Source organism: Triticum urartu, chromosome 2A, assembly GCF_056163025.1.
Source record: "Triticum urartu cultivar PI428250 chromosome 2A, HENAU_Tu73, whole genome shotgun sequence".
NCBI classification, from domain to species: Eukaryota; Viridiplantae; Streptophyta; class Magnoliopsida; order Poales; family Poaceae; genus Triticum; species Triticum urartu.
Genome location: NC_141874.1, coordinates 132,279,793 through 132,290,288, shown reverse-complemented (window position 1 = coordinate 132,290,288; position 10,496 = coordinate 132,279,793). Strand labels below are relative to the sequence as shown.

The 10,496-nt window shown below is 43.4% G+C and overlaps 1 protein-coding gene across 3 annotated transcripts; it reads right to left on the bottom strand.

Annotated features, from left to right (window-relative positions):
* Positions 1-433: 433 nt before the first annotated feature.
* LOC125536317 (elongation factor 1-delta 1) lies at positions 434-3,357 on the bottom strand. 3 transcript variants are annotated; one of them, XM_048699512.2, is made up of 8 exons: positions 3,157-3,357; positions 2,154-2,264; positions 1,956-2,072; positions 1,780-1,858; positions 1,520-1,643; positions 1,104-1,217; positions 827-988; positions 434-677 (listed from the first exon to the last, which is right to left on the bottom strand). In XM_048699512.2, coding segments are annotated over exons 2-8 (681 nt in total). In that variant the 5' UTR covers positions 2,237-2,264; positions 3,157-3,357; the 3' UTR covers positions 434-675. The 3 variants fall into 3 exon arrangements, with proteins under 3 accessions (XP_048555469.2, XP_048555467.2, XP_048555468.2); XM_048699510.2 differs by having other exon boundaries at positions 632-988; XM_048699511.2 differs by having other exon boundaries at positions 632-988; positions 2,154-2,267; positions 3,157-3,309.
* Positions 3,358-10,496: the final 7,139 nt, after the last annotated feature.

Genomic DNA, 10,496 nt, shown 5'->3' with positions numbered 1-10,496 from the left:
TGGCGAACGGCAGCATCGACAAAAATCTACGACCGGCTGCAAGAACCGGCGAGCGATGAGCAAACTTACAGCTGGTTTGCTGCTACCGGCGAAGCCACAGCTGGAACCAGCATCTCGTTTTGCTGCAACAGACAAGCAGAGCCGGAACCAGTAGTATAGTTTGTTCTTGTTGCAACCAGCCACAACGTTAGCTACAATCGGCAACGGCCATGTTGCAGCAACCACCAGCATTTGAGCCATGGATCTAGGCGGCTGCCAGACATGTAATACTCATATGTGGGTAGCGAGATGGACGATGGGAAGCTGCGATCCTGGCATGCGAGTTTGGGCCGGCCATCTGGAGGGCAGCAAAGAGTCGAATACACATGGCTACAGGGTTGCAGAACAGGTAGCGCAAGGGAGAAAAGTAGGCAGACAACAGAAGTAGCTCCAATGAAGGTGGCAGACAGAAGAAAATAGCAACAGGAATCAACCACATTGTCTCATTTCATACGAAGCAAATAGCACTCAGTAGTAATACTACGACCCAACTCAACCTAATGTCCAAAAACCTCACAGGGCAGAATATGTTATGCTGCTTTAGCTACGACAACCATCATGGCAACGGAAAACTGTAGATATATTGTTTGTGCTGCTGCATTGTCCACCGACCGCCATCACCTGCCTCAGGAAGATTTCTGCAGGAAAACAGGTTTACCGAAGTTAGTACAAATGGCTGGTGTAGATGAAATGGAGACCAGAGCTAGACACAGACAGTCCTAGTGTGGAATGGACAGCCAGCACATCACATGTAGGCTAGGAAATTAAACGGGCACAAGGAACTTACAGATTTTGTTGAAGGCAACAATGTCACAGCTCTGGATGTACTCGTTGGCTGGCTCAACGCAGAGATGGTCTTCAATCAGAGTGTCAACGGACACAAGGTCATCAATGATGGTCATCATAATCTGAAGCTTCTTGATGCCATATCCAACTGGCATGAGCTTGGCTGCAAGGGGATGGCAAACGCTCAAATTTACAGAACACAAGTAAATTATGCAGACAGAAAAATTAACAGGCATCGCCAGTATTTAAGTAGAAAACATTCAGAAGTAGTGACATACAAGCGCCCCACAGAAGGCCCTCCATCTTGATGCTTCGGACAGCTTCCTCTAGCTTGACCATGTCAGTCTCATCATCCCATGGCTTAACATCAAGCAAAACTGATGACTTGCCAGCTGACAACAACAAAAGTACCAAGTTAGTACAAAAACTGAGTTTTGAAGTTTAACAGCACAAACAGTAGCTCAAAACAATGTTCGTAAATGAAGTGCCACATAGAGCCATAGATGAAACAATGAAGTACAGTGTAAAAAACATACATTCTTCAGTAATACTCAGTTACGAATGTTGAGGGTACAAAATAAATGCTTCAGCCATACAACATTATTAGAACTAGTAAATAGACATGCTTTGCAATGTAGTTAAATGCAAAGCTATAAATGAGACAGTAAAATACAAAGAATGTAGGATAACATACATTCTTTCTTCTTGGTAGAAGCCTTTGCTTTGGCAGCACGCTCTTCAGCTGCCTTCTTCTCCTCTTCGGTTTCCTCTCCAAAAAGGTCAACATCACTGTCATCATCATCATCAGCTGCAGGAGCCTGCAAAGTACAGGATACATGATGTTATACTTGTGAGACTGGAAGATTTAAACCACACAAACGCCCAATAACAATCAGCCACATGTGCAAAAGAAGTTATAAGATTTGCCCAAAGAAAAAGGGTTATGGCTGTAACCTCAGCAACATCAGTAGTTGAGGTTTCAGGGACAACTGATGACAGAACCTTCACACCTTGACCGGCCGCAGTAACCCCGCTGAACATGAATAGATCATTTACAGAAATTAGGACCACTTACTGTGACAACAGGAAATGAAAGGCTGCTTTCAATTGAAATTAGCTTGAGTGCATACCTCAGCTTCAGGAGCGCATCAATGTGATTGTACCACCTTGCAACATTGGTGCAGGTCGATGGTGGAGCAACTGAGAACTCAGAATACACAGCCAAGTCATCCTTGGAAGCTTGGTATCTACAGATGATAGTTTTACAGGTTAAGACTGATGGCACAAATACAACCATTTAGTAAACAAATATGGCATGGAACACATACCCAGAGATGTAACTGCGAGACAGAAGGTAGCCATCAAGCTTTTGAAGGCCTGCCTCAGCGTTAACATTGAATGTAGCCGCCATCTCGCCTCAAAAGGATGACACAGATGATCTACTGGCACAGGAGAGAACGACGTAAGAACAGTGGATTTTTGCACACAAACTGCGGAATTCGACAACAAAACCACAACCCAGCTTACACTAATGGCATCCTTATCCTATCTATGCAACTGGACCCCAATAACTCAAGCAGAGCAATCAAGCTAATGATTTCAAAGAACAAACAAGGGAGATTTGGAGATAACTAATCAAATCGACACATAAATCATAAATTGGATGGCAAGCAATTGACATTGTACATGCAGCAGGTATGTGGATAGATAACTGATTGGCATAAAAATAATTCAGTTCCAGAGAAATCACGCACAGGGTTTTGGTGGATTCAAAACAACTAGGTAGATAGGGTTAACAATCATGTAAACTGACAAGCAATATAGGCTAAATCCATTCAGTTGGTTTTCGATAGGAGCACGTTCGCTGATTTACTATCGACTTCACCTTCACTGAGGCAAAAAATAGGCAAGAATTTATTCTATTTCTCAACTTCCATTACAGATACGACGGATATCCACAAAACAACTACGATGAGGATGCTCTTTGCCGCAAATTATTCTTCCTACAGCGAAGGATGTGAGACGTAACCCAATTTCACGAACAGAACACGTCGGATCTAATCCCCTAAACGGCATCAATAACCAACAAAACATCCGTAGCCAATAGCCTAGATCTGATGAAACACAAGCTATCTAAGCAACCGCCTACAGCCCCTCCAGATCGAAGACCAAAACACCACCAATCCAAACGATACTTATTGCGAAACTAAAATCACGCGATTCACCTCGGAAAGATCGAAGATGTAGCCTAGAACTGAAGATCGAGAACAGCTAAGACCGGATCTACGCAACGGGGAAAGGGGGAGGGATGGGTGAGGATGGGGTGGTTACCTCGAGGGAGGGAGCGAGTCGAGGTGTGGCCGCGGGGAGGCGAGGAGGAGGAGGACGACGGCGCAGGAGAGGGGCGGATTCGAGAGGGTTTGGGGCCTTAAAACAGGGGGATGGGTGGTGGCGTGCCTGCGGTTTGATCTGCATCTCACGGTGCCCGTTTGCTTCGGGGCAGTTTTGCCCTAGATCTGCGTCTGCCGTGTGGGCCTGCTAGGCTGTCTTGGTGCGAACCCGACCTGGCCGGCCCGTATACGTGCCCGAGATCAGGCCCAGTTTGACGCGTGATTAGTTTTCCTTTTTCAGGGAAACTGATTAGTTTTTTTTTAACACGGTACAGACGTAAGCGCTCATATATATGTGTATATTGTTACCCTATGAATGCACACATGCACATGCTACCCCTATGAGCACCTCGGAGAAACTGAGTCGGCATGTCATCTTGAGATTTTACGAAGTCACCGTAGAACCTCAGTGGGTTGAGGATATCACTGTCCTCCTAACCATCCAGCCACAGGTTGGTTCGTGACACGTGATTAGTTAATACGTACAATAGGTTAGAGATTCAAAAAAAATAGGTTAGGGGAGCTTCTCAGTTCAAAATGGGGCAAGTACCCTCTCGATTAGAGTTTCTTTCCTCCGTCGACTATGTCGTCGTTGAGTTTTATCTCCTTTGCCGCCGACGAGTCCTTACGGGTTTTGGCTCGGGCCGATCTCGGGGCAATCTTTGGATCACTTCCCGGCCTTGGTCAATTCCTCAGGGTAGACAATGGAGTTAGAGTTCCTCAAACAACACCGGATGATTTATTCTTCAGGATATGGACGAGAAGGTTGATGGTGAGGCGTCTTCTTTGGCGGCTATTGCGTCTAATGGAGGTTGCTACTCGATTATGTGGATGGTTCCTGGGTCGCGGGTGCCGGGGTTAAATCCGGCAGAGCTCGGGTAGGGGTCCCGAGCTGGTGATCTTAGTTAGATGATAGTAGGGTGGACAAGGGAGGCGATGTTTACCCAGGTTCAGGCCCTCACGAGAGGTAAAACCCTACATCATGCTTTTGTTGCATTGATTGTGTGGGAGTACAAAGAACAAGATGATCTACTTCAAGATCGTATGTGAATGTCTAATCCTCTACCCTACGAGCTAGAATCCCTCGGCTTATATAGGGACTGGGGTATCTAGGGTTTACATAAGGTCATCTAGGGATTACATTCCGAAGATTTAAATATGTCTCGGAGTATGCGCCAAGTTTGGAGGATTCCATCTTGAGTACACCTTGGGACGACAGTCTTGATCCACTTGTTGACGAACCATGGGGTCCTCGGCCCAGCCCACTATGATAGAGGCAAAGTGCTGAAAACTCCACCAGAGACTCTGTTCCTGCTCCCCTTGTGCGTGCCATCTTCTTCATGCTTGATCATGCTCTAATGTTCATCGTTCTTGTCCATTTCTTGGTCCTTCATTTATAAGCAAAACAAATGTATCCAATTTTGGCAGCATCATATTCTCATGAATATTAGAATCATTATCAAGAAACGAAAGTACATGGTAATTTAATTGGCGTGCGCAAGCTCTAGTAATTGGTCCAATATATGTAGCGGTAGGGGTTGTGGGTGTAGCTTTGTTAGTGATGTCCTCATCATACTATGATGGGACCGACATAGCCCCCGAACAGGTCTTCAAGCCGAGGACATCAAACTCCTCGGAGTGGCTTCGTCTTGGCTCTTCGGCTTTGTAGGCACTACAAAAAAAGACATTTCCGTGATGATACGTGTTTGTCACAGTAGGTCACATTTTCTGTCATGCATGTACATCCATGACAATTTTATGACAGAATCAAGATAGTCATACTTGTGCTGTCGTAGAAGTGTTCCATGACATTACCAAAATTATTATCACGGAAGTGTCCACTTCCATGACGATAAATCGTGTGTCATAGAAGTGCTTTCGTCAAGGGTGACCGACACATGGCATCCACCATAACGGGCCGCGGTTAAGCTATCGGATCCGGTTTTGGATCCGATAACCCGTTAACAGCCCGGACCAATGAGGATTTTCCACGTGTAAAATTGTCATTGGTCGAAGGAAACACGTGTTGGCTCACCGTTGGGACAAATGACATCCATTCATTGGATAGGAGGCGCCTATGATACGTCGACACATGGCATGGCCCAACAGAGGCCCATTCCGGTGAAAAGGCCGGCCCGTTTGACTTGGTCAAAAGGTAACGGGCTGGCCCACAGAAAGCTTGTTAACGGCCTGTTCGTATATAGCCCATTTACGGCCCGCTAACTCACGGCCCGTTACGGCCTATCAGAATTAAGGCCAGTAGCTTCATCTGGGCCATCCAATATGATTCCAGACTGTTGTAACTTCCGGCCCATGTATGGCCCATGATGTCTTTCGGCCCATACGAGGCCATTTGTAACTCTTGTCCCATTAATGGCCCGTGGTGAATCTGGCCCGCAATGAACAGTGTACCGCTTTATACCCATTAACGACCCATTATTCCATTGGGCCATTTCCAACCCGTGTTACCTTTCGGCCTTCTCAGGGCCCATTTATTCTTGGGCTTATTTCCAGCATTCGGTTACTTACGGCCCGTTACTAGCCTTTTCTGCTTGTGGGCCGAATCCAGCCCGTGGTTACAATCGGCCCGTTTGCAGCCCGTTAATCCTTTGGGCCGTTTTCGTAGCGTCATCAAATACGGTCGATTAGCGACGGTCTGTTATGGTCGGCCCATGAACTGGCGATTCCAAATCTAGCCAGTTTACGGCCCATAATGCGGTCTGTTATTGGCCCATGTTTGGTCGATCGATCATACGGCCCGTAGAAGGCCCATTGATGCTACGGCCCGTAGAAGGCCCATTGTTTCTACGGTCCTTATAAGGCTCATTGTTTCTACGGCCCATAGGAGGCCCATGGTAACTACAGTAAATATGTAGCCCATGGTTATTGTGGCCTGATTTTAAAAAATAGGTTATTGCGGCCACGAGCAAACCGCGGACAAAGAACTGCACTGACTACAAGCAAACAAATAAACAAGACAACAAGGAAATAAATAAGCAAGCAACTTCCGCTAGGCTATCACGGCTATTATACATATTACATCCACTGGGCATCAAAGTTCGCCACCAGTGCAAATATAGGGAACAAAGCCGCATATGATATACACTGGTTGTCAAAGTTGGCGACCAGTGCAAATAAACGCCACAGCAAAACAAGTCCAGAACTAAAACCACTTCAGAAGAGCTCAAGAAACAGTATCCTGGGTACCCATAATGCTGGCAAGATGCTTAGCAAGCTTATTAACTTTATCTTGTTTGGCGCTTAAATCCTCCAGCACTTGTTGTTGCACCAGAAAGTATGCATCTGAATTCTGCAGGGACTTCCTCGGTCCTTCGACTTCATGTCGCATAACATCTGATCAATGTCTCTCAACTTGAAGTTGAGACTCAAGAAGCCGAACTGATTCAGGCAGCGAGTTCGAAGTGCTGGTGCCAGCAGTAGTAGCCAGTAACTCGAACGCTACATCAAGACAGGACTTTGGGGTTGTCTCAGTGTCTTTAACATAGTTTTTATCAGCTTTCTTGGAGACCAACAGGGATGTCTCACTATCTTGAACCTTATCTGCATTACTTCCTTTACCATTGCATAACGGGGTCCTATTCTCCAATATTTTATCCGCTTTCTAAAATAGAAACAAACAAAGACATCACGGGTTTACCATGTTGTATATGAAACTCATTTTGGTGAACCAGTTCAGTAGTAAGGTGGACATGATAACATCATGAAACAAACATATATCTATGTAGTATGGTCACTATATGGTCTATATCATTCTAGTTTATGTTGCCAAATCAAGATAGAGACAATTCGAATCATATCTATTTAAGACAAAGCAGCATAGACAGAGTATAAGTGTGGGAAACTACACAACAATAACAACACTTGTAATATGCATGACATGAGAACATAACTGTTTATTCAATTGAAACTGAAATCAACATAGAGCAAGTTACAACAACAAACACGTTAAAGAAACAGGTTTAAAACATACATGTTGCGCCATTGGAGTTTCAATTGCATACTTCAAATTTAAAATTAGTTAGTATGAGTAAATACAGTGATGCAAGAGCAAAGTAGTATGAACCATAGCTATGGAACCTGACCTGATGACCATTCTTCTTCTGTTTTAAGCGTTGACTTGGGGTTCGGAGTGGTGGCCCTCATGCTTTGGGCACTGCAGTTGCCTTACTAACTGCTCGTGTTTGGGTGCTGTGTGGTGGAGACGGTGTTGTGTCAACTGGAACTAGGTTACTATCTGCTGGGGTTGTGGTTAGAAGGGGTGTAACTGGTTCTCTGTCCAACTGGGTAGGGGTATAATCTGCGTGAGTCTGGGTTATGTGTGGTGGGGCTAGTTCTTGGGGAAGTACAATAGTGGTTCTATCTGCATCGACAGGTAGCACGATCTTTTCTGAAGACCATGTTTTTACTCCTACAGATACTGCCATCACCCCCTCCAATTGAAATGGCTGATAAACAAGAAAAGTAATTGAATGCACAGACATTGTAAAATAGACAGGTGCAATGGATAGTAGGGAAGAAAACATGGCATGAAATAATTCACATTTATGTTGTCTAACCAAACAGAATAGCAGGACATAATTTCACATATATGATGGCTAATTAAACAGGATAGCATGACACAATTTCACATGTATGATGGCTAACTAAACAGGATAGAATGACATACTTCAAAATATGATGACTATGTAAACATGCTGACATGATATAACTATATGATGTGTCTATTAAAGTGGCTGGCATGCCATAAATCACAAACATGCCATCGATGGAAACATGATGGCATGATATAATTCACGGATGGAATGACATAATTCAAAATATGATGACTATGTAAACAGGATGAGATGATATAACTATATTATGTCTTTAGAAAATGGGTTGGCATGCCATAATTCAGATACATGCTGTCTATGTAAACATCATGGCATGATATAATTCAAATATATGATTTATATACTAAGCAAGTGAGCAGAGGACAATCGCATATATGATGTGTCAACTAAGGAGATGGCATTCAATATTGTGTATATGATGTAAAAACTAAGCATTGCAATACAACATATGCATGATATGAGTAATATAACCATGCCAAGTTTGAGCATACACCTCAGGGGGATAATAGGACTGGTCATGTGCCTCTGAATCCTCCTCTGAAGAGCTATCTGTAACCAGCAAGATATCTACTTAAGCAGGTAGCATTGTCTGCTCTGAAGACCTTGTTTTCACTCCAGATTTCTCCATCACCAATTCAAATGGTGATGCACAGGAAGAGTAGTTTAATATACAAACATTGTCGACAAAATGCAACGAGAAATACAAAAAAAGGATGGCATGATATAATTCACATATATGACGGTTGGCTAAACAGCATGGCATTGCATAATTCACATATAATGCCTTGCAACAAGATAGCATTGCATAATTCACATATATGATGTCTTGCAACAAGATGGCATTGCATAATTCACATATATGGTAATTAGGCACTAAACAGGTGGCATTCACAGAAAGCATGTCCAAACTAAGCAAATGACATAGCAATGCAAGATACCATATGCATGATATGATCAACATAACCCTGCCAAGTTAGAGCATGCACCTCGGGGGGAAATAGGACTGGTCATCTGTTTCTGAATCCTCCTTTGAGGAACTATCCGTAACCAGCAAGACATGCGCTTCGTTAGACAACATTGTCTGCTCTGAAGACCTTGTTTCCACTCCAGATTTTTCCATGACTGTGTCGAATGGCTGATGCACAAGAAGAGTAATTGAATGTACTAAAATTGTTGACAAATTTAACACATAATAAAAATGATGGCATGATATAATTCACATATGAGATGACTGGCTAACCAGGGTGGCATTGCAAAATTCACATATATGATGCCTGGCTAAACAAGATGGCATTGCATGATTCACATATATGATAAAGAAACTAAACAGATCTCATTCACACAAAGCATGTCTAAACTAAGCAGATAACATATTTGATGTATAAAGTAAGCAATGTAAGGCACCATATGCATGATATTACCAACATCAGCATGCCAAGTTAGAGCGAAGACCTCTAGGGGTAAATAGGAGTGGTCTTCTCCTTCTGAATCCCCCTCAGAGCAGCTATCTTCCTCTTGATTACAATCTGAAATGGGTGGAGGGGGGCTGCCTTTGCGCCCACCATGGAGCGACGTCTGCATGAAATTTTATTGCCATGGAAGGCTTGTCTCTTTTTCTCTACATGTTCAGTTCCATTGTGTACAATAACTGACATGCATAGGAATAAAACATAGTGAGATTATGTAAGGAGTGCATGCACAAATCTAGAGTGATGGTAGCAAACTGTGGATAGACCCAAAACCAATGATAGCAGACAGATAATAGCTTTAGTTAAAAAAATACAGATAATGGCTCCTTTAATGTTTGTTTGCACCTAACATGAAACTCATAGTAGATACCCGAGATTAACCAGATAGTAGACAGATAGTACTGATTGTTGTCCCAATATGTACCCAACAACCATTTAAAAACTCAAGTTTCAGCATTAGTTTGGACCTGACTCGGAGTCTAATAGGTGAACATGACGATAAAGTAGCATGTCATCATATTAAGCGATGCATAACATAAGCAGTCAGGAAAGAGTGCGACCTCTCTTGCGGACCCGTGTAGTCCTCAAGGTCATCTGCTCAGTTGATGATGGTAATGTAGTTGTCGTGGCCGCCGGCGGCGGGGAAGAAGATCCGAGGCGGTGAAAGATAGTCTGGAGAGCGGATCCCTACTGTGGTGAACCCTTCCGTAGTTGGAGCAGCTGAGCTGGGGTGGAACACATCGCAGCAGGAGCAGGACAAACCACACAAGGTTTTCTTTGACACATATCTGTAACAAAAGTAATTGTGTAAGGGCTTGTTTGAATTTGAGGATTCTAACAATGCAGGGATAGGAAATAGATAGGAATAGGATAGGAATGCATGTGCAAAACAGAGAATTTAAAAACACAGGATTTTCTGCCAATCTGGGTGTTTGGTTCACAAGAATTGGAAGATCACAGGATGCAAAGAAGCCTAGTGAGATTAAGTCAAACCACAAGAAAATGTATGGTTATAATGCTATTATGCTACTATCTCTTAGTCTTGTGCTTCATGAATAGGAATTTTAAAAGGAGGACAAGTGGAAATTAAAATTCCTACGGTTTTTCTTTCAAGTAGACACTAAAGGAAAAAATCCTACAGTTTTCCTTTGCTTCATTCCTTTGAACCAAATGCATGA